Source organism: Lutjanus erythropterus, chromosome 18, assembly GCF_056507025.1.
Source record: "Lutjanus erythropterus isolate fLutEry1 chromosome 18, fLutEry1.hap2, whole genome shotgun sequence".
Taxonomy (NCBI): domain Eukaryota; kingdom Metazoa; phylum Chordata; class Actinopteri; order Lutjaniformes; family Lutjanidae; genus Lutjanus; species Lutjanus erythropterus.
The window spans coordinates 8,378,808-8,402,951 of NC_139334.1; the positions used below are offsets into that span (position 1 = coordinate 8,378,808).

The 24,144-nt window shown below is 40.3% G+C and overlaps 2 protein-coding genes across 4 annotated transcripts in view; one reads left to right on the forward strand and one right to left on the reverse strand.

The window, feature by feature from the left end:
* LOC146310570 (uncharacterized) overlaps positions 1 to 18,079 on the reverse strand; it is a 35,509-nt gene extending 17,430 nt beyond the window's left edge. The window contains exons 1-2 of the mRNA XM_084742552.1: positions 17,829 to 18,079; positions 4,116 to 4,401 (exon numbers count right to left, since the gene is read on the reverse strand). Coding sequence (XP_084598678.1) covers positions 4,116 to 4,377 — 262 coding nt within the window. The 5' untranslated portion in view covers positions 4,378 to 4,401; positions 17,829 to 18,079. The remainder of the gene's footprint in view (positions 1 to 4,115; positions 4,402 to 17,828) is intronic.
* LOC146310571 (syncoilin-like) lies at positions 18,054 to 23,650 on the forward strand. Of its 3 annotated transcripts, none has more exons than XM_084742554.1 (6): positions 18,054 to 18,175; positions 19,628 to 19,709; positions 20,374 to 20,867; positions 21,938 to 22,348; positions 23,142 to 23,266; positions 23,355 to 23,650. In XM_084742554.1, exons 3-6 carry the CDS (start codon positions 20,382 to 20,384, stop codon positions 23,398 to 23,400), a joined length of 1,068 nt encoding a protein of 355 aa, XP_084598680.1. In that variant the 5' UTR covers positions 18,054 to 18,175; positions 19,628 to 19,709; positions 20,374 to 20,381; the 3' UTR covers positions 23,401 to 23,650. The 3 variants fall into 3 exon arrangements, with proteins under 3 accessions (XP_084598680.1, XP_084598681.1, XP_084598683.1); XM_084742555.1 differs by having other exon boundaries at positions 23,145 to 23,266; XM_084742557.1 differs by lacking the exon at positions 23,142 to 23,266.
* The last annotated feature ends 494 nt before the right edge of the window (positions 23,651 to 24,144 follow it).

The window sequence follows — 24,144 nt, forward strand, 5'->3', positions numbered from 1 at the left end:
TGACAATGATTTTCATTATCAATTAATCTGGTGATATTTTCTTAATTAACTGAGTAATCAATACATAAAATCTGTATATATAAAAAAATGCTAATTTCAAATAATATTGCTTGTTTTGTCACAGCAGCACTCCAAGATAATCAGTTTATTACCATATGAAAAACAAAAGTTTTCATTAAAAATAATGTACAACAATTCAATGATCAATTCATTCATTAATTTTCAAAATACTTGATTATTCTTCTGTTGATTGACAGACATGATCATGAACTAATCATTATAACATTAATACTACTTTGTTCTTACGGTGATTTCTGATGAAAATATCAGTATCCACCTACTAGAACAGATATGTTATTTCAAATAAACTACTTTAAACAGATGATGTTAATGTTGTTTTTATATACTTGATATCTATGATGATCTTTAAGTCACTCGACTAACTGATCATTAGACTGTATGTACTGTAAAGAAACCAGAGCTCCAAGATGAAAAAGCGATATACACCATGGAAGCACTGAGGTTTGATCCCCAGGCGTTCATACTTGTATACATACTGTATGTGTTCCTCTGTGGGTTCTCAGTGTGGGTGGAGGGGTCATGAAAAACAGAACCTCTTGTTCCTCCCTCACTGTAACGGTCCTGGCATGGCTTTTAATTAACTGGCACTGTGCCTGCCATACCAGGCATTTAGTGGGCAGGAGGCCCCTCTGGCATCAATACAGATCATCATCAGGGGCTCAGCTGGAGGTACTCAATTTTCTGGCCAAGTGTTTTTACACTGCACCACGTCCTGCTCCTGCAGCAAACCTCCTCTGGATGCATTTTGGAAATTGCTGCTGAGCTCCTTCTCTAATCAGAGGAAGTGTCTGGCGAGGAGTTAGTGGTGGTTGCTGGCAGCAGAAACAAACTGCATGTCACACACAACACGCTGCTCGCTGAGGGCACAATAGCAACATATGTTAGGGCTAATACCTGGCACATAAATTATATTTAACAGTAAATACTTCTGGCTTTGAAGTGGTATACTTCAGTAACCTTAAGGACATTACACGAAATTGCCATTACAACCCTGATTCCAAAATAGATAGTCTGTAATAATTAAATAATAAATACAGAATGCAATAATTTGCAAATCATTTTCAACCTATATTCAATTGAATACAGTACAAAGAAAAGATATTCGATATTCAAACTGACAGGTAACAGTATCATGATAAGGTTAAAGGAGCATCCTCAAAAGGGTCAGCTGTTCACAAGCAAAGATAGTTAGAGGTTCACCACTTTGTGAAAACTGCATCAGTAAACACTGACACTTCCAGATTTCATCATCTACAATTCATAATATTATTAAAAGATTAAAAAAAATCCAGAGAAATCTCTACAAGTAAGGGGCAAGGCTGAAGACCAACACTGAGTGCCTGTGACCCTCGATCCCTCAGGCAGCATGGCATTTATATAAGCAAGTGCCATAAATCAACAATATCCAGAAACGCTGCAGACTTCTCTGGGCCCAAGCTCATCTGAGACGAGACTGACGAAAAGTGAAAGCGTGTGCTGTGGCCGGAAGAGTCTGCATTTTATTTTCAGAAATCATGGATGTTGTGTCCTCCATGCCAAAGTGGAAAAGGACCATCCAGATTGTTACCGGCACTAACTTCAAAATCCAGCATCTGTGATGGTATGAGGGTGTGTTGGTGCCCATGGCATCATGGGTAACTGTCACATCTGTGAATCCCCATTACCGCTGAAAGGTACATACAGGTTTTGGAGCAACATTTGGTTGGGACATCAGACACATTCTGCACATGTTACAACAGTGTGGTTCAGATACTTGACTGACTTGACTTGAATTCTGCTTTTATGCAAGTCTTACACAGGGAGCCAACTTTTTTGGAATCAGGGACATAAGAGAATAACAATTGTGGCTGCATCACAACAATCACTAATGGCTGGCGTAAAAAAAAAAAGAAGCACTTTTCACCTTGAGTGCATGTGTGGAAAAGTGAGGGAGATTTCATGGCCTCTGCCTGGTGTGGGAGGTAATGCGAGCCTCTAAACTGACCTTGGCAGAGGAGAAATACCTTATCTGTATTTACAGTTTACTCTCTCTTACAAAATCTTCACAATGCTGTTGTAACAAAGCAGAAGTAGCACAATTAAGTGCAGATTGCGTAATGCAGCCTACTGTACATACGCATGCTTTAGTCAACTCTGACGCGCTTGTCTGCGCATTTATCATCTACCAAAGCCTCAGATACGACTGAAAATGAGTTTACACATTTTCATCTTCTGTTGTGGGTACAGTCTGACTCAGTGAGTTTGGATGCAGTGGAAATCCCCTCCCAACCATCCAGCAGAACTATGAGCCCTGCATGGGCTTCCACTTGGAGAAGACAATGCATAAGAAACAGGCGGGGCCTCCTCTGTCTGTGAAGCAATTAGTGAAGACTACAGCCGCAGGGCCAGACGCACAGAAAACTGCCCGAACCAAACACTGTTTGTACTGTTGGTGTGTTTGTGGATAAGCCGACTCAGCAGAACACGGTTTAGCTAGTTTGTCTGATGTTATTTGTGTTTCAGGTCTGACTACATTTGTTTGATTGACAAGAGCGCAAACTAAAGTTAGTGAGTTCACAAACTGAGAGAGAGAGAGATCAGCATGCTGACATACGAGTGCACATGTACAAGCTCCGACACGAACCCACAGCTCTGGGAAAACGCAGACCGTTGCTGCAATCCTCTTCAGAGAGTGTGAATAATACCTCTTATGCATTCACTATCTGAGTGAGCTATGCTTTACTTAATGTTGACTCAAATAAAACACACCATCCACGTCATTCAAGTCCTGAGTGTCCACAGCGCACAGCTTCGCCATCAACGTAACCTGAAGACCAGGTAAGTTAAGTGATGGTATCACAGAACAGGACAGACTGAGATTTCTTTTACAGCAAACAAAACACAGAGAGCAGAGGGTCAGGAGGCGAGTAAGAAGTCAAACATCCCTCCAGTGAACAAACACACATGTCTGGGGGGCCAAGGAGCAACACTTTCAGTGGGTTCTCCATCCTAAACTAAAGAAATGTCTTATAAAGAGCTCATTGTTGAGGTACATGACATTACAGAAACATGCTGGAGGGTTTTAACCCTTTAGCAACAAGTGACTTCACTTGCAGTAAGGTAGTTCAACTTACTGACAAATATTTTTTAGATTCAAGTTTTTTAGAGTCATTCCCTTCCTTGCAGGCACCGATTGGTTTCTTTCATGTCAGTGCAAAACCGCACTCAGCTGTTGTGGCTTTGATTGACTGAATCTGTTGTTTATATGTTTTGTTTTTCGTGTGTGTCAGAGGTTCCTTATCTTGTATCTCTACAACTGCAAGCAGAGACTCCGTGGTGATGGATTCAAGGAAGGCCTGACACGTAGGAACATTTTGCACTTTTGTAGAACTGCAGCTGATCATTATTTTTGATTATGGGGCAGCTGATAATTAGCCTGACTGTTTATTGTTTTTAAATCAGACAAGATAAATTAATTTCAAAATGCAGCTCTAATGCAGCCACCTCACTCTCTGTCTGTAGTCACTGCTGTTTGCTGTTTGTTTGGTGATTTATTTATTAAAAATTTCAGTTAAGTTTAAAAAATGCTGCTAGCAGCACTTTTTGTTTCAAGATAATGTTGAAAAGTTATAACTTAGTAAAACATAAAGGTATTTCAACAGTTTTGCGTTGTTTTTGTGTTATTCTGAATGTTGACATCGCTACTTATTTGATTTATCGATTCATTGAAATGTTTGAAAATATTGAAAAACAGCCAAAAACTGCCTAAGAAGATGTATTCAAATTCATTGTTTAATGCAGCAGCCCAAAACTAAAAGATACTTAATTTACAGTGACATCAAACATAAAAAGCAAAAGCATTTAAGAAGCTGGAACAAGCCAATGTTTTACCTGATAAATCAAGTTATATCAACACAGACAGCAAGAGAGGACAATGTACATTTCATGATTTCATGATTAGAGTTTTTAAAACCTCTTAGAAATATGTCTCAAAATGTCTTATTTTACAATTGGATATAATGCAACGTGTAGTGTACTGTCATTAGCTTGCCTACCTGACTTCTGGCCTCCCTTGGGTCCACCCTGATGTCCAGCAGGGTGTCCATCTAAAGCCAAGTCCAGTGCAGGTCCCAGACCCAGGCTGCGCCCCTTCGCACCGGCATCCTTCCTCTTCTTGCCCTTCAGCCAGCCCAGAGCTCGGCCCAGGGAGTGACTGCGCTTCTTCCGGCCCCTTTTGCCGAGCTTCTCCTGGGCGAAAATATCAACCACGTCCTGGGGGAGCAGGTCCCCAACCCCCAGTGAGTCACGGTTTGACATACCACCTCACAATGGAGCTATACCCTGAAAACGGACAAAAAAAGAGTTAGAAATTTAATTTTAGCTTTTTTTTTTTTATAACCATTCAAGCTAAACGTGCAAGGAGAGGAACTAATCCAAGTACCTGGACTGTTTAGTTGATTTTGCTCGGTTCCCAATGCAAGTACAGTATCAACATAAAGTTATTAGACTTGAAACTTGTTTTAGACAATAAAAAAGATACAAAATGTTGTCTTTGTTCAAGTTACCCTGTCACTGTGAAAACCAACCTGTTCTGTTCAAGAGAATCATAACATCCGATATCTGAGAGCTGGCTGCTGCAAAGGAACTTTTTTCTAACTCAATAAGCTGCCAAATTCAGTGCTGTTACAACAGTTTCCATATCTGATTACAGTCTGCCTTCCAGGTTTGATTTCCCATCAACATATCTCATTATTCTCATGGGTTTCTATAGCTGATGTGATGGATACTGGTGCTTCCCTGAATGCACCACAATCAGAATCAGAATTTATTGATCCCCAGGGGGAAACTGTATTACGTTACAGCTGCTCCCATTCAAGAAAAGAAATACATGTAAGCACCATGAAAAAAGCGGCAAGGTTAACAATGATGGATGCTAGACAGGTTTGAAGTCTTTGCAAGGTGATTTTTATCTTAGGAAAAAAAAAGTTATATTATTCTATTGGCTGAAAAAGAAAGTGAAACCAGAGCCAATAAAATACCATCGCTATCGGGAAGAATATGTCTTAATGGGATTTATCTCAACAAGTTGACACTGTATGTAGTGCCGTACAATTATTCTAGATACTATCAAAACTAAAATATGGCCAAGTGAAATATCAAAATCATAGAAGCTGCAATTTCTTGATTAAGTACTGCAGTGCTGTAGAGATGTCCATACTTACATGTTTGTTTTGTCACAGAGCTTGAGAAATGTCATATCACCATGATTTTAGGGTTTTTTGTGTGTGTGAAAATGAAAATTGGGGAAAAAAGGTGAAAATAAAAAAAAGATCATTCCAACTAACTGTGACCCTGGGCTGCTCCATAACTGCAATATTATTGAAATTGCAGTACGGCTCATATCCAAATCGCATTTTGTTTTTTTGTTGCAAAAAACATTATAATGAAGTACTGCAGTGCTGCACAGTTGCTCTGGTTTCTTTTCCAGTACATGAAAATTGTATTGCAAAAATTATAATTTTCACTAATCATATTGGAATTGCAATTTCAGTCAAAATATTCACAATAGGACTTTTTTTATAATAAATAAATAAATAATATTACACCATAAAAGTGTGATGACTAGTTGTCAACTAATAACTGAACTGACAACTACTAGCTGACAAGGATAATGTTTAGTCATAAGCAGCCCAAGATGAATCCAGTTATACTGCAAATAAATAAAGACAAATATCCATAGTTGCCAAGTCTGTGTGTGTATATGCTGCATCTGTTTGTGTTTGTGCGTCTCTGTGGGCACTGCTCATTCAGCCCACATGCTCAGCCTACACAGACCCCCTCCTGCCTCCAAACCAAACTTCACAGTTCTGCAAAGAAAGAACTGGCACCGCTCCCTTCATTCCATAACATGGAGTCATAATTCACAAAGCCACACCCCAGAGGCTCATGCACTGTTATACACAAGCAGAGCGGCACAGAGGGAAGAGCTAAAGAATAGTAACATAAACAGTCACTAATGCGCATCGAGGCGGTTTTTACCAACCAATGTCCACTCATAATATCAGCGTAGTTTCTGTGTCGTGTTTCTTGTTCCTCGTTGTTTGTCTCAAGAGTCTTCCTTCATCTTTTCATTCTCAGTTGAATGAGCTCATCGCTTTCCCTCAGCCTCCACCCTCCACCTTGCTAAACTCCTCTACTTTAAGGCAGGTTTCCCAGCCGTGCTCGTGGGGATCCGGAGCTTACACTGGGCTTCTTCCAGCTGCGTACTTTATTAGATACTTAGCTCCAGATCACAGGCTAAAAGTGGGATCAGGCCCTTAAGATGACAGGAGTCAGAGCTTGTAAACACACACACAAAGACCGAAGAGGAGGTGGGAGTGCAGTCAGAGTGAGAGAATTATGAATCTCTGGGTGATTTGCTGTCGACAAAGTTCATGAAAAGTTTTCTGGCTGCCCATGGTGCTTCACGGTCATGCATGAAAAACACAGCAGACGGCAATATGTGAGCAATATAACCAAACGTCTTTCAGTAACGCAGTCTCTAGGAATACGTTCCTGCCATAGATGAAACATGAAATTAAACCACAGAAACCCATGTCATGTTCTCCGGGGATTACACATGTGACTTTTCCAAACTGTTCACTTATCAACAAAGCTCTGTGTAATGCAGAGGGAGAGTTGGAGGACCGTGGTTTGGATGTGTTGAATGGAAAATTTTCAAGCAGATGTGCACTTTTTACGGCCAGATGCCTTACATACTATACATTGGCTATAAATTAACCTTTTATCAGGCAAATCTTGATAATGTCAGAATCACTGGAGTAATGAAGACATGGGAATGTACACCTAGATGAAACCAGTGCAGCCTAAAACAATAAAACAGCCCTGCTATAAATCCTCCCTTCATGACGTTATAATGTTCTTTCTAAACTGCTCTAGAGAGGTGATGATTCAAATTTATGGTCATTTTGAAGACTTAAGTTTGTGGTGCTGTTGAGCTTTATTGCGTTAATACTGACAGGTGTGTCCATTCTGTCCATCACATCCATGTCATGTCTAACTTTGGAGTTTTCAAAATGGTCCGTTTTCAGCGACCTAAAACACAGCTTGTGTGTGGGAAAAAGGCCAAAACACACAGAAAAAGCTACGTTTTTAAATATACCCATGTATCCATGTATGTGTGGACTAGGCCTGTAACTAAAATAAAAAAGAAACAAAGGAAGGAAGGAAGGAATGCCGATATATAGGTCTGTCCTTCGATTTTCTTGACAATTGTTCATCTTTGGTGCCAACAGGTTGAGCTGTAGCAGCAACATCTAACAGAAGGAATCTGTTTGTCTGTATGTGTGTGTTTCTGTTCTTTGCACGTCTCAAAAACTGTTCATCTGATCGACTTCATAACTGGCAGGTGATCAAGCAACTGGCCCAATACAAACGGGCATGCAGGTGTGTCGAACTATGATTAAAGCTGAATCAACAGTTTCAACAAAAAAGGACCATTGCAACCACCTTTAAGGCAAAGGTTATTACTGTAATTACATTACATTAGCTAAGTGTAGCCAACACACTGACAACCAAGTGTAGTCTCCTAGGCAGGTGGCGGTCTTCACTATGTACGTGAAGCAGAAACAAGTCTACAGCCATGCTAGCAGCTCTTTGAGTCTGTACATAGAAACAGTGATGCTAAATACTAGTGTGAGTGTGCTAGTATCCTCACAACAACAATGCTAATATACTAATGTTTGACAGGTATAATGTTTACCCTGATCACTGTTTTAATTTGAACAATGGCTAATTGCACTGCACAAAAAGTACAGCACAGGCTGACAGGAAGGTCATTAACTTTGCAGGTATTGGACAAATTAAAATTCTGACCTGATGATGGACCTACAGAAAAAAACACTCACCAATGAGATTAGGATTTATCCTCTGGGCACCATGAGTGTCAGTGCACAATGTCACGGTAAGCCATCCAGTAGTTGATGAGATATTTCAGACTAAATGCCACTAGTGAAGCTAAAAAGTAGAAGTAGTAGTAGTTGCAGTAGAGCTACATCTGATTCTGCTCTCTCCAGAAAAAGAGGTTTGCAGCCTCACACCTGACAGGAGTATGCAGCCCTGCATGAGAGGCTTAAGACGAATACTTGAAGTACTTCGATGGTTTTCTAAACTTTATACATACATGGGCATTTTCAAAGTAATTTGTTCTGTTAATGCAGTCAAGCTGAGCTTGTTATTCACGGCAGCATACGTGAAGTGGCACAGTGTGTATGGAGGAGTAGACAGGAGTGAGTTGTAGTGAAAGGCCAATAACAAGAAAGAGCATCCATCTTCTCTGGAGAAAAGTACCAGGCCTCTCCCTGCACTAAGCCCTGTGTTTCTCCGGCTCCAAATTACAGTCATTTGGGCATGACTAAGATCTGTGCATCTGTATTGGCCACAGTCGCCAATAATCAGATGGGTCTCCTAGAAGAGGAGGGGGCTGGTTCATTCATTTATAGCCAGGGGCTGGGGGGGGGGGGGGGGCAACAACTTCTTGTATTATTTCCATCACAGAAGGACCAGAATAATGCTAAGAACACTGGGACATGGCAGAGGACCACCCAGCACACCGCTGTCTGTGCAGTCCAGTCTCAAGGAGTTGAGTCATGACACCATGGCTGTGGTTACACATAACAACCTGCAATTTTCAGTTTTGCAAACAAATTTAATGAGATGACGCACACAGTGGAGTCTCGTTTAAAGCTGTCACTTTTCTAAAAATATCTGTTTGTTTGATGTCATCTATTTTAATGCAATTTGTCTCAAGATTTAATAAAGGAAATATCACATATCTTGGGATTATCTAGGCAAAAGTTACTGTCACAATCTTCTCTTCAGACTTGGTCTCTCTTCAAAGTTAAAGGACCATTGCCGACATCTTAATTACAGAGCCGCTTCAGTGTCCCAGCAGTCATTTAACCACTAACCACACCTCTCAATTCATAAAAGTTGCTACACACGCTACAGGCACAAAACAAGAATTTAAAGGAGAATTGATACACTCTTGATGAAGGTCCTGGGGAACCGAAACGATAGCATGACCAATAAATAACTGAGCAATAGCAGTGTGTGAGAATTACAGTCAGTGCATTACTTGCAGTAGATGGCAGTAGCCACGCCCCCGGCTTTGGATTAGCAGCAGGAGCACATGTGTAGGAAGCAATGCACTGCTATGGACACGGTCAACGCCAAAACATATTTTAACCACCTACAAAATGCCCACTTAAAAAATCAGCATCAGTTTAAGTGTACACTATATCTTACTAATATTTTTACCACTTTACCTCACCATTAGACAGCCTTTTCCAATGAGAAACCACCATTATACAAACCAAATATTGCTCTCTCCAAACCAACCAAACTCCATAAGCAAAATCAATAATTTTACTAAACAGCATACGGGACTTGCTTCTCTACCACTGCCTTGATCGGTTGGTTTGCTTCTGCTGTTGTGTGACTTCAGTGTTTTGAATGGTTGGTTCAGATTCAGCAAAATCACACAGTTACACAAATAAAGTAACAGACTGAGGCAGCGGTAGACCTGCAATTTCTGTGTTCTGTTGGGTAAAATGACTGTTTTTGCAAAAGGACTCTGGTTGAGAAACAGAGAGCGGCATTTGGCTCATATGATGGTGGCTTCCTATAGGAAATGGCTGTCTGAAGGCAAAGTAAAGCAGTGTTAATATAATGTAATATGATGTATATAAAGACAACGTACACTTAAACTGATAAAAAAAAAAAATAAAATAATTAAGTATTGTTGCTGACCCTGTCCACCGCAGTACATTTCTTAGTTTCCATGCTGGTAATCCTCTCTGCTTCTACAAACTGGTGGTGTGCTGACCACCTTCTACTGTTGGTAAAACCCTGACTATCAGTTTCAAACAATCCAAAATATCCCTTAAAAATCTGACTTTTTTGAGGATTTGTAGCACAAACCTAGACTGAAACTTCCACCATCAGAGCCTACAGTGCACCACATGAGGTTGTATCACATTATCATAAAGATCGTGATCCAGTCATATGCCCTGAGTTGATTTACACACAAAAATGTTGTATGTTCTCTCTTCGTCTCACTCTCTCTCTCTCTCACACACACACACACACTAAACCCGCTGTGGTTTTCCAGCCCAGCCCCAGTGCTGCCGGAGCAGGCATGTGTTCCGACATGCTGTTTACTTATCCCTCACAAAAGACGCTAGGCTCTCACATTGGACAGGAGCTCAAACACAGCAAACCTCAATGCAGTGTGTCAATACCTGCAGCACTGAATGATTATCTGACATTGACAGCAGTGTGTACACATCAGCAAGTAAACTGGGGCTGATAATAGTTTACACACTGTCATGAAATAGACTGTGAGACTCAGCAGCAGATCAGAAAATTACATTTATTGACAGCGACGAATGTGTATGTATCCTGGAGCTTGAGTATATAAATTCCACAGTGAACATGGGTCTCTTCTCCACTTTTACACAGTCGGATCAACAAATTCAAAGCAAAGCAAACCACTGACATCTGCCTTGCCTCAAGCAAAGCAAAGCACAGTAGCATAGCTTACTGTGCAAATCCAAACCCAAATCCATGAATATACCAAAGATTTTCATCTGACACTGGGCTCTACTTCACCTTTCTTTTGACAAAACGGTGTGCATCTGAAGCAGGAAAGACAGTTTTTGTTATACACAAAAGTGACTTTAAATCCAAGTGATTAAGCATGTACACACCCTAAACAGATTCACTCTTTCAAAGAGGAAGCGCAAATCAGCATTTGCTTTTAAACTGAATGCCTGTAAGGTGGGATCACAATGCAATTCTGAGGACTATACCAATTTTGAAATACTTTTCCTGTGACTATAAACAATTCACTGCAAAAAAAAAAAATCATACAGGAGGTTAGTGGAATCAACTAATATTTTCCCATTAACTTAATGGAAACATACAAGCTTTACTTATTGAAGTTAACTAAACTCTTTTGACTTGAAATGATGAGGTGAATGTCTGTACTGTACAGAGTTCAGTCAACTAATTTAATTAAGTTTTAAAGAAGCATGATCATTATATTAGCAGATTTTCCAGCATGCACTGCTTGAGAGTTGAAAGTCTCCTGAGACTCTCTATAGTTTGATAGAAAAAAAAACTTGCTGTGTCTATAATGCACTTTAAGATATTACATTTACTGAGAGCAGTTTTACATGTTATCTTAAGGAAATCAAATTTGTTTGCAATGTTTGTCAGTGTGATTGAAGGGTTTGGGTTTAACTTAATATCTTAAGCTTATTCAACATGTTTTATCAAGTACAAGTGAATTAATATCAAGTCTATTTGGTTAGAAAAGTTTATGTTTTGAATCATTACAAATTTACTTCAGCATGTCTTTTAAAATTTATTACAAAATTACCTTGTCTTTTCAAATTCAGTCAACATTTTAAGGCAGGAAAGTTAAAACACTCTTTTAAGAGTGTTACTGACACACGTTATTTTATGCAACAAACTGTGACCATGTGGTGAAGAACTGGGATCAAACATTTAATTATTAGCAGGTTAAAATACTAACTGATCCAAATTCAGAACCTAAAAAACTCCACCTGCAGGTTCGAGCAGGACTCTCTCCATAATAAAACCTCTGGTAAACTCACAGTACTGATTTTAAGCAGAGGTGTAATCACACCCTTATCAACTCTGGCGAATATGAACAATGTGAATTTCGCAGGCCCTGGCGGGGGGGGGGGGGGGGTCTCCAGGCAGGACCTGTAACTTTGACTGTGGTGAGTCATACAGGGAAGCTGATGAAGCAGACTCATGTGTCTCATGGGGATAAGGCAAAGCCAAGAGGGAGTGGCAGTGATACAGGCAGCCACCTTTGTTTGAATTAGGACCGGCTCAGTTTAACCAGGAGGCCATTCACATCTACGCCTGAGCCGCTGGGTTTCACATGGCATGACTTAGCTGTCAGTGAGCAAGGTTAAGGTCACGCTGAATGTGGTTACTCTCCATGAGACGGAAACATTAGATTAACAAAGTTAATATTCTTTTTTACTGGGGGAAAAAAGGATGTTTTGACTCTTTGACGCTGTTTGACTTCCTGCTGAGCTCACCACAATAGGCTTTACTGTAACAGCCAGTCTTGTCAATAACAGTTCTTAAACCACACTCACAGTGACTCTGTAACTAACTGGCAAGTGTTTAGCAGTCTGAAAAAACACTGGTGTTATTGTGTGGCACCTGAAGGCATCAATCAGGGCGTTGGCTGTCTTCTCTGGGCATTACCAAACAAAGGAGAGCGCTGCCGCTGCTCAAGGGCAACCTCGTCTGCACAGTCATGTGCAAACACTCAGTGTACAAGAACAAGATATAGTGGATGAGAAGGCCAACAAGACACAAACTGGAAATACTCAACTGACCCTCCGCAAGTCCCGCCCTTTCTGGAGCTCCCTTCCTGTTTCATAATTAGATTTAGCATGTAATCAGCTTGTCTGTCTTGAAAATAAAACCAAATTTTGAGGATGGTAAATCAATCGTTTGAGTAACATCACTTGATCAAGCCTTTTCTAACATTCCAGACTACAAAATAAGTTTTAAAAGTATGTATGATTCGTGCTGATATCGTATCGGATCGATATCGGTATTGGCCAATACTCAAGGCTGCAATATCGGTATCGTATCGGAAGTGAAAAAGTTGTATCGGGACATCCCCATTTGTTGCTAAAGTATGTTAGTTAACTCATGACTGCTCTTAGCTCAGTTAGCCATAGCTTAGCCTCAGCAAGAAAACTACCTCGGTGCTGGGGGATGTTTTAGTTCGAGTCTTTTCAGGGTTTGCTGGGAGCTTGCAGTCCAGGAAGAGTCAGTTATGACAGCTCTCCTTCTTTTATCCATTCATAAACTACTTTACCTTCATGGTGGTGGGGCTTAACGTACAATGATATGTCACTTTTACATCTTTTAACCATTTTCAGTTATTTCCCTCAACGTAGATGAGCCTAGCACATAGCCTAAGTACAAGAAACAGGAAAGGAAAGAAGTTGACCGCTGCTGGTTACCGAGTTTACTCAGCTCTTATTGGAGCACTGAGCAAGAAGGGGCAGGACTCAGTCAATTCCACGACTTCAGGAGGTTTTAAACCAGGGACAGTCAGTGAAGAGACTGAAGACAGCTTTCTCTGAGAGCTTTGTGGGAGGCATCAGGCATCAATGAAAGACTTCCCATCTTAAAGGAAGCAGTCTCGTCTTTCACAGTAGATACATTCTGCTTTGACAGAGAGGATTAGAAGAATGTTTCCTGCAATCCGGTTTCATTCCAACATATCAGCATAAACACACAGTGGCGAAGGATTGGACTGAAAGACAATCCCTTACTGACATTATGTGGTCCCTTTGTTTGCTGCAGAACGGATAGAGTTTCAGAAAACGACCATGTAGGTAATGACAGTGATAAAAATAAACAACAATAACATTGTAAGGCAATAATGACACAAATAAACCAAAATGCTATGTAACTGAGCTCACTGAGGTTACAGGCACTGTGTGTGCGTGTGTGTGTGCGGTGGTACCATGCAAAGATCTGTGGACGGGGTAACGCAAGTTGGCGTGCTGCGAGGCCGCTGTAGCCATGCAGCAGCTTGTCTGGTAAGAGCAGCGGCTGCATTCCTGAGAGATTGATAATTACCGACTAAGAAACTCCTCACTCTAAATCTGCTTTCACCCCACTCTACACCTCCGCCCCTTATCCCCTCCTCTTGTTCTGCCTTTCACCCCCTCTCCCTCCCACCCTCAATGCCACACACCCCTCATACAGTGCGGTGGCCTTGGAGACAAGAGCCATGAAAGAACAAGGATAATGTCAGGCGCATGAGAGTCATTTTGAGATAACATTATAATATGTGGCTGTGTGCACTGGCTGAGATTATTGTTCACTGTGTACTCTTTTTAGAGGGGAGATACAAATATTTTATCGCTATGGAAACAGGACAGACTTTTCTTTTACAGCATATGTGGAAAATATGCATGGAAAAACATATTTACACATATAAGTGACAGGTTTTTTTTTAAATAATTTGGAATATTTTTGAGGATATTTTGTCTTAAAGGATCACTCCACCAATTTTACACATCTTCTAGCGTTCATGAGTTCATCTTTCTAGTCATGGGGATGTCATAGTGATGTCATTGCGATGTCATCAGCTCTGCTTCAACTTTCAAACTTTTAACAGAAAGCCTGAATTACAAACTTTGGGGCGTGGAGTTTGTAAGAGGCAGAGGGTGGGACTTGTACCAGGCAGAGAAACTCTGACAAAGGACATAACTGAGTTGCATCATGGGGACTGTAGTGTTGTAGGGCTTAAATCTGTAAATGACATAAATGACAAATTGATAATCAAAATAGTTCCTGATTAATTGTCTGTCAACTGTTTATATATTGTAGTTATAAACAGTGCATGAGAACTGCATTTTCCTGGTATTTCATATAAACACATTTTTATCCAGTTGACAATTTTACTAAGTATCTTTAATTACATTTTTAAGTAAATTACTGTAAAATTTGGTCAGTTTCTACAATGTTACTGTTTGAATCCCTATACTCTCGGTTTTCCTTGTTTACTTCTCTGTTTCTTTCCAAAAACAGGAAAGAAAAATCAAGGAAATGTGACTTTTCTCTGGCAGAATGAGACAGTTAGTGGAGACAGAGGCAGAGGTCTGTAATAAAGTGTGTTGTTTGCTTTGCTTCCAGGGGTTGCCAGGGGTCCGAGTCTGGACCGCAGCCTCTGTGGAGCTTAAGACCCCTGAACTGACAGGTCAGTCAGGGGTGAAAAAGAAACTGTTGAGTGACCAACTTGCAGGGAAGGCAAACACAGCTGGACACGCTTGGTTTAAAAATACATCCTGGCATCTCAGTGTCTCAGTGACTCTGCCCCAGTCAAAACAAAAACTGTAGCTGCTTTGAAATCCTTTCAATCTGAAGATCGCTCAGTCTGACAGCCGCCTGAGTGGATGGCAGACAAAGAAAAATGTAGTGTGGGAATAAAAAAAAAAAAATGAAATCTCAGTTGGACCAGAAGTTATGTGAACTCTCAGAAAGAGAAGAAAAAGTGCAGTATAGAAATCAGAACTGGGCAGGCTCGTTTCCACGATGCCTTAAAGGGATAGTGCAGATTATTTGAGTGGACGGGATCAGCAACAAAAGGCATTTTAGCCACTTTAAAAAGGCCCACCTAAAAAAAAAAATCAATATCAGTTTAAGGGTATGTCATATTTGGAATATTTTCACATAATCAACTTGCTGTCAGTCTGACAGGACACTGCTGTTATATATGCCAAATATCACTCTCTCCAAATCAACCAAACTCCAAAGGCAAAATCAGTCATTTTACCTCACAGAACATGGGAGCTGCTGTTCCACCACTGCCTTGATCTGTGAGTTTGTTAGTGTCATTGTGTGACTTTGGTTAATCTGAGCTAACCATTAAAAACACCAAAGTAATTAGCAGTCAACATTAATGGTGCTTTCACAATGAGCGTAACTAATGACAGTGACAGTTAGTCACCATAATGAATCTGAACTACCTGAACTAACCTTTAACAACACCAAAATCACACAATAGCACAAACAGGCTAACAGATCAAGACAGCGGTAGAAACACGACTCCTGTGTTCTGCAACGTAAAACGACTGATTTTGACTATGGAGTTTAGTTGGTTTGGATGCGGCGATGTTTGGCTTATATGATGCCATTTTCTCATCAGAATAGGCTGTCTGACAGCAAAGTAAAGCTGTAAAAATATTCTTAATATAGCATACACTTAAACTGACACATTATTTTGAAAGTAGCTATAGTGCCTTTTGTTGCTGACCGTGTCCATAGCAGCATATTGATGAACTTCTGTTCTGGTGCTCCTCTCTGCTTATCAAACCTGGGATTGTGCCAACAGCTACTTAATGTAAGTAATAAGTACCTCATACAACTCTAAATCAAATAACCCAAACTATCCCTTTAATGCCCCAGCTACTGATTGACAGCTGTCTTTCAGAAGTGTTGATGAGCACTTATTGATGAGTTACTCATCAGTTAATCCTTCTGATTAACAGCACATTGTGTCCTACTCCAAAGGAAGGGGTTTCCTCTCACTGCAGGCCTGCATGGCTCTTCTCCCATCACTCACTCAGTGTTAACACACATAATCATGTGCCTTTGTCCATTACAACAATTGTTCCTCGTGTTGTTCCCTCTTGACCAGCAGCTTTACCCTTTCCTCCACTGAGCAGGCACGTCTTCACTGAGTCATCACAGCGAATGAGTCAAAAGCTGAACCTACCTGGCTGCAACATATCCAGTGAAATCTTAATCCTGTCTTATCCCTCATTTCTCAGAGATATGATCCCATCTCTACCTTCTGATCTTCCTCTGAACCTCAGGTATCTAGGCCCTGCTGTACCTCCAGTGCTTACATAACACACCTGTAATCTCCATGGGTACAAGCCCTGGCATGGCAGGCTGGCGGAGAAGAAGGAGCACCAGTATGTGACACACCCTTTCTAAACAAATGGCTCAGTCTCAGCCTCACCTACCAGAGAGGCTACTAGAGGTGAACTAGAAGCCGTCAAACCCTTCGATCGCGGGAAGAGAGTTAAAAAAAGTTTGGATTTGGAGCTCGCCAACAGTCCAAAGTCCAAGAGAGGCAGCGGACAAACAAACAGAGAAGAGGGGAAGCACCCCCCCGAGAGGACCCGAGGTGGTCATGTTATCTCTGTCAGGTTAATCAACAAGCAGTGGATCTACATAGACTGTCATCGACTGGCATGAATCAAACCAAGTGTCACAGCAGCACTGTGCTGTCAAGCAGTCACTTGCTGCTGGGACAGCGATGGGAAATAACACAATAGACTTCATTGTCATCAGCTCCATAGCTGGGAGAAGCACTACAGGTCTTAAATTACCTGTGCTGAGGATCCCTCAAGGCCAAGCTAAGCAAATCTCCCACACCTAGTTTTCTATGCATGCCTGTACTCAACCTGGATCTACTGCCATCCGTTAACACCTCACTTTATAACACTGGTTCTGACTATTTTCTTCATTTTAAAGTCTTATCTTATACATTTGTATGTTTTACAACAATTGTGGGAGATCAATCAAACATGATGTAACAGCTTCACTGAAAAATCTACTTTCTGTACGTTCTGTAAAAGTTGATTCAATGAATCCTGAAGTCATTTTACTCTGATCTGAACTTTTTAAAAGAATATTAAACATGATTTTCCACTATTTATCATGCCAAAGCATAGTTTATGATGCTCTGTAAGTGGGATTTGACAAATGCAGATTTCAACAAGTTAGATTTAAGACTTGTAAGACCATTATGAATGTAATTTAAGACACATTTTACATCCATACTGGCAATAAAGTACATGCATAGTTTGCATTGGTGTTAATCGGTTCAATGTTGATTTCGTTTTGTATTACTTTTTTTTTTTTTTTTTTTTCCTAAAAACACATTTTGAAAGCGAGACTTATCTTAAATCCAACTCTATAAAAGTAATATTAACTGCATTATCTAATTTTTTAGAAAGTTTTTAGGACATTGTAAGGCCTAAAATTCAGATTATTGTATTTTAGATTACGAAAACACTTTTAAGGACCTGCAGAGACTCTGAAAAAGCCGCCCTGGGTTCTACTTCTAACTGCACTTCTCTGTTCAAACTTATACAACGACAGAGAAAAGCATAAAATACCTTGTTGAACTGTCGTGATCCGGATGGGATGATTCAGCCTCTCTCCATTTGAAGTGCGTCTTTCCTCTCCAACTCCCAACAAACTTTCACCGTCCGGAGGAAAACTTCAGGTGAAGCATTTCCGTGAAAAGCACTTCAGGAAGAGACCGCTGGAGTCTGGATGTTTGTTTGCACCCGCGGTTACAGATCCGTCTGTAGTGTGTCTGCTGAACCAACTTTTCCTCCACTCTGCGTGTGCTGCGTGTCTGTGGGCTCTCCAGTGGACCACAGAGGGGAAGTGCAGTGGAGTTGAGCAGTCGTCGACCTGCAACAGCTCCCACCTGGAGGAGGAGGCTGGGCGCGCTCAGGTGAGAGTGACGGGCTGCGGTCAGTGTGGTGAGGACATCTAGTGGTCAGACGGCGGAACAACAACTAACACAGTAAGTCAGGACTTTGCTTTTCCCACGCTGAGTTTGCATTTTTATGCAAAGAAAGTGTTTATCTACCTCTACAACATTCAATATTTACAACCTGTTTTCTCTGGATACACACATCGGGATATTAACTGTTTACATACCAAGGTTATTATAAAAAATAAACTTTGTGTGGGGGAAAAAAAAAAACATTTTAGTTAACTGAAATAAAAATAAAGACTAGATTTTAGAAAACAAAATGAAAAGAGTCAAATAAGGACAGATCTTTTTTTAATCATGATCATGATCTTATACATCCAGGAAGTAAACTAAGGGGCAGTGTGTCTTTTTCCAAAGCTTTTTCTGAGGGTGAAAAAAAGATTACATTAAATGGTTGACAAAGGTACAGACATAAAAAAAATACAGAGAATATTTGTTACTTTCCTGTTTGTGTGTTTTTTCATGCAGAATATATTATATAAATATATATATACAACACTGTACACAAATCTATTTGCTGGTACACAGGCTGACTGAATTTGAATAGACAACTTGAAGTAATCTTGCAATGATCCAAAAACAGACATGACTTATCTTGAAAGAGTATTACAGGTTCACAGCAGTCTCCATCATATGTTTTCTTCAAACTATAAAAAGGAAGGGTCTCAGGAGAGTTTAAACTCTCAAACAATGCATGCTGGGAAGTCTGCTGATTATGTTTCTTTATAAACTTAATTTAATGAGTTGATTGAGCTCCGTACAGTACATTCATTCAACTCATTATTTCAAGTCAAAATACTTTCAAGTTAGAAGAACTCATGTTTTTACATTCTGAAAAAGTTTAATAAACTTAATTTTCTGCCTTTGTTAAGTTAAAAAAAACTTGCTTAAAGATGCTCACATGTCTAAAATTGCTTCTGTACAAACCCTAGTGTGTTGTGGTGTGTGTTTGACTCGGTTGTGCTGAGTTTGACAGGCAGTATGCAAAACCCCTCAAACAAATACTGTAGCTATATGAACCATGCAAACCTGATGTGCAGCTGAGCTCAGTACTGATGGAAGCTATTAAAAGAAAAGCTTGTACAGGCCTGCTAATGTCACCGTCTCTGCCTGTACAGTAGTCTGAATACTTTCAGGTAGACAGTTGAGGAACGTTACCGCTCAAACATTTTTCAGTCATGATGTCATGATGTACCTGCTTAGATGTATATAAAAACTGTCCGTAAAGTTGTATAAATATCCAGGGTGGTCCAGACATGTGTTAGCTGATACAGACCATGTAGGCCAGTCAGCCTTCAGCACTGACACAGTTTGTGATCCCATGTGGGGCCATGAGAGTCTTAGATAGAGTTTCCCCTGTGCCTCCAGTGTTATTAATAAACACAAAGTGTGCCTCTGTTTTCCCAGAGACAGACACGCTGTGGAGCTGTCCTTAAAGATAGAAGCAAACTGTGATCACAAGCTCTCCGGACTGTCACCTCCAAATAAAGTAAGTAGAAATAAATTCTTTCTGATCAATATAGTATTTTAACAATGAACTGAATGTGTTTAAGGTCCACTTGTGTGTAATCTTTGGATGTTTTTGAGCTGTCAGGATTGTAAACATGATTAAATTACATTAAAATGCTGTGTTATGCAAAACAACCTGAAAGGAACAACCAGATTAAAGGTTTTTTAAACCCACAATCACATCAATTATTGCTGTATTACAAATACTTATTGTGGTATGTTAGATTACTTAAGAAAAGTTTAATTATTTTTAAGTCCTTTCTAATACACTATTGGTATGTTTTATTAAAATATAATTAAGTATGCTTACAAAAAGTGCACTTCACTCTAACTTTATTTAAAACTGTACTTAGAAAAAGTAGCACAAACAAGGTAGACTTTAATTTTGTTAATCATGCATGTATGAATAAACACACAGCCATATACTTGAAGAGCACTAAGTAGTTGTCTCACTTTAGTGCATAAAAGTCCATTAAATACACTTAAAATTGCGCTTTTCTACAATTTGATTACAACTAAATTATATAGGACAAAATTAGTTGTTCTAAAATAGCAAACTTAAAGTTAACAAATCATTAACACACTTGAAGTATACTGATACTCATATATGCTAAAATGTAATAAACATGTTTATTTTTTACGAGGGAGGGCCATGGACAATCAGACCTCAACAGAGAATGAGAAAGACAAGACATCTACCGAAGACCCACACATGGAATTTTTTGAGGATGTCACAGACATCAGCCATTCTGACTCTGAAACAGAGACAATCATTCTTCCAGATGAGTCCACGCCACCACGTCCCTCCATACAAGTGGACAGGGCGGTCATGGGCACTTTGGGGCAGCTTTTCGACCAGTGCATCCTGCAAGTGTCCCAGCTGGAGACGCAGAGGAAGGAGCTGATCCAAGAGCTCCTCCGCCTGCAGGAGCCCATGCTGCGGGTGGTGGAGCACCTGAGGGGGAAGCTGGTGGAGACGAGGAGGCTGCTCACTCTGGCTCAGCTGGATTATGTTGCTGTTCATGAGGAGGTGCAGCAGGTGAAGAGGAAGCTGTTTATCACAGCCAGAGACTGCATCCAGAGCCAGGTGACGCTGGCTGCACACGAGTACGAGGTGGCTCAGTCTGCAGTTACACAGGTAGGAACAGCTGGATTAACACCTGGAGGAGTGATTCACTGTGGCACGCTGTAGCAGGGCATTGTCTTTTGGTCCATATTCATATCTGTTATCTTCTGTAAATTATTCTTTCATCTTAATTTGTAACAAGTGGATAATTCGGTTTGCAGCAATGTGACAATCAAAAACAAACACAAACTAAAAACAGGAAGTTAATATTATATCATATAATAGAACCCAACTCTACTGTATTCTGGGGGGTATTTTGGTTTATCGCAGCTTTGGGAGCAATTTCTGTTGTCTATTGCCATGCTGTGTAAAATGTCATCAGGCATAATTATACACCTTATGTTGATTTATTATAGTCCCATACATTACTTACTCTGTTGAAAACTCAATTTAAAAAAATGCTCTAAAAAGTAAACACCTCTTAAAATGGTACAAATAATGTAGGAAGTGAACAATAAATAATTACATGTAGATGGGGCCACACAGGGATTGGCCCCAGCAGAAATCTGATTGGCCCTAGAAGTGCATTTACTTGGCTGAATTTTAGGTAGGTTCTGTGGTTATTGACATGCATAAAAAGTCACCAGAATGCAGGAAATTAAGTTTATAATATTCAAAATTTCCAGGGTAGACCCTCAGATCCCCGGCATAATACCAGGCCTGCTGTGTAAAGTGCAGCCCCTTTATGATACATAAGTTTTATATTGTAAAAATGTTGGCACAATAAGCTATTCATCAGCCTGCATTCCTTTAGTCTGTAGAAAACGTTGAAGGTGTATTTGCCTTTTGTAACCTAATTATTTGTTTAATTACCTTTGGGCTCCAATCGATTTGAAAATTAAGTCTTGTTGAACAATACACCTTTTTTACAGTAACCGTTTTGACATGAACTTGTAGTGTAAAACATTGTTACTAATGATATACAGGCTGTGTTCCATTTAGTGTAGCAGAGCCTCTGACCTGAATGGAACAGGTCAGACTGAGGTCTGTTGCCTCCTGCAGTTTGCATTTTTCTGCAAAACCTCAGTTTACAGTAGCTTTGTTCAGTTCTACACTTTTATCAATTTTCCATCCATCCACAGGAGGAACTCAAGTCCAAAATCCAAAGCCTGACCCATGAGTTGTCCCAACTCCAGGAGGCCCAAAACAACCAGCTGAACTCCTTGAGGGACCAGGCATCTAAGCCCCGCAGGCCCAGGGCCATGAGTGACGTCAGCCAGTGCCGCCAGGCGTCCGTCACGCTGCAGCGGCGGCTCAGCGGCAGCGTGAGGGCCCTCGAGGGCTGGTACGAGCCTCGGCTCATGGCCCTGCTGAAGAGGAGGCAGATCGGCGAGGACGCCCTGAGAAAGAGCAGGGAGCAGGCGACGGATCTGAGGGCCAGCCTGGGGCCCCTGAGAGAGGACATACAGAGACTGGAGACGCAGAGAGCCTGTCTGGAGCAGAGGATCAGTCTGATGGAGAGGGAGAGGGAGGAGAGCATCACACAATACAAGGTACACTTACTCAAGTCAAGTAAAACACAAAACATAGAAAGCAGATATACTCTTCTCAAATCTGGCCACCAACCATTTTCTAACTCACAGTGAAGATATTTTGATTAACACTGTGAATTTTGTTTGTTTAAACCAATTAGGAAATGCTCAATAATGTCCTGTGGTTTTTACTTTGGCAGTTGGATAGGCTATTAGTAGAGATCCAGAATCTCTGGACCTTTTAATGGCATTAAAGATTGTAGATGGTGAAATCCCTGAATTTCTTGCAGTTTTATGATGAGAAACACTTTTGAACTGTTGAATGATTTTCCCACATCGTTTTCCATAAAATGGTGAACCTCACCCCATCATGCTTGTGAATGACTGAACCTCTCGAAGATTCCCTTTTCATGGAATAGTCCAAACAGGTGTTTTCTGAGCATTTCACACCTTTTGTAGCCCCTGTCCCATTTTTTAGAGCATGTTGCAGGCATTCAGGAATTCAGAATGTATAGTTGTATAGTTACAAAAGCGTAAATATCTTATCTTGTCAAAAGGATTTGCAAATCATTGTATTCTGTATTTATTTCATTTTACACAGTATCACAACTCTTTTGGAAAAAGAGTTTGCTTTAAATGCAGTAAAATATCTAATTATTAATAATTAATCTCAAATTATGGGCCTTTTAATGCTTGTTTAGCTCCTGGCCTCCTGTTCATTTTGCAAAATTAGCCCCAGGCAAAGTAAGTATCCCTGATATTGAGGATGTCTGGCAAAACTACACCAACTAAGATGTTTATCCACTTTGCACAGGAGATAGTGGAGACATTACAAGAGAGTCTGAGAGAACTACAAGTGGAGTTCGAGATTCAGAAAAAATCTAAGAAAGATTTGGAGGATCGCAAGGAAGACCTTTCAAAAGAGCTGACATTTCTGACGTAGGTTTGCTTTCAGCTTTCTGCTTACAAATTGTGAGCATCGGCATTAAAAAAAAAAACACTAACACCTTAATATCTCGTTTTATAGAGGCTGTGATGAACCCAGTGAAACCACTGCAGAGGAGGATCCCTGATTCTGACTGTGAGTTTCCAGTGGATAATTTTCAGCTGATTGTCAGCACCTGACCAAACCACATCGCTGCATTTACATTTAATATGATTAATCAAATAACAGACCTTTTTCATGGCAGCCATATAGATGAAGTAGTGGGTAAAATCTGCAAATCAAGCCAGAAATTTTGGTGTAGTTATGGAGTCACACCTAAGCTTCAAAAGTCACATAAAGACAATTACAATTGTATTTTAAATCCAGTTTTAATTTTTTAATGTTTGATTTTTAATGTATTTCTATGCCCCTGTAAAGCCCTTTGAGCTGCCTGCTGTCTGAATGGTGCTGTGTAAATAAACATCACTAATCACAGCTGTTACCAATGATGCGATTTAAAGTCCCACATGCACAATAACAGCAGCAGCCTGCCTCTATTTCAGTGTTCCCCAACCCTGGTCCTCAGGTCCCACTGCCCTGCATGTTTTAGATGTCTCCCTGCTCCAACACACCTGATTCACATGATCAGCTCGTCATCAAGCCTCTGCAGAAGCCTGACAACAACCTGATCATTTGAATCAGGTGTGTTGGAGCAGAGAAACATCTAAAACATGCAGGGCAGTGGGCCAGAAGCTCAATCAGTATCATTGATAACACCTGTGTTTACTATTTCATGTCAAAATGGCTGCTGTGAAACATGTCTTTTCAAACAGAATTTATTTGCTTCTCCCAGCTTATCTACTACTCTCAATTCATAGTTTACAGGAGAGTA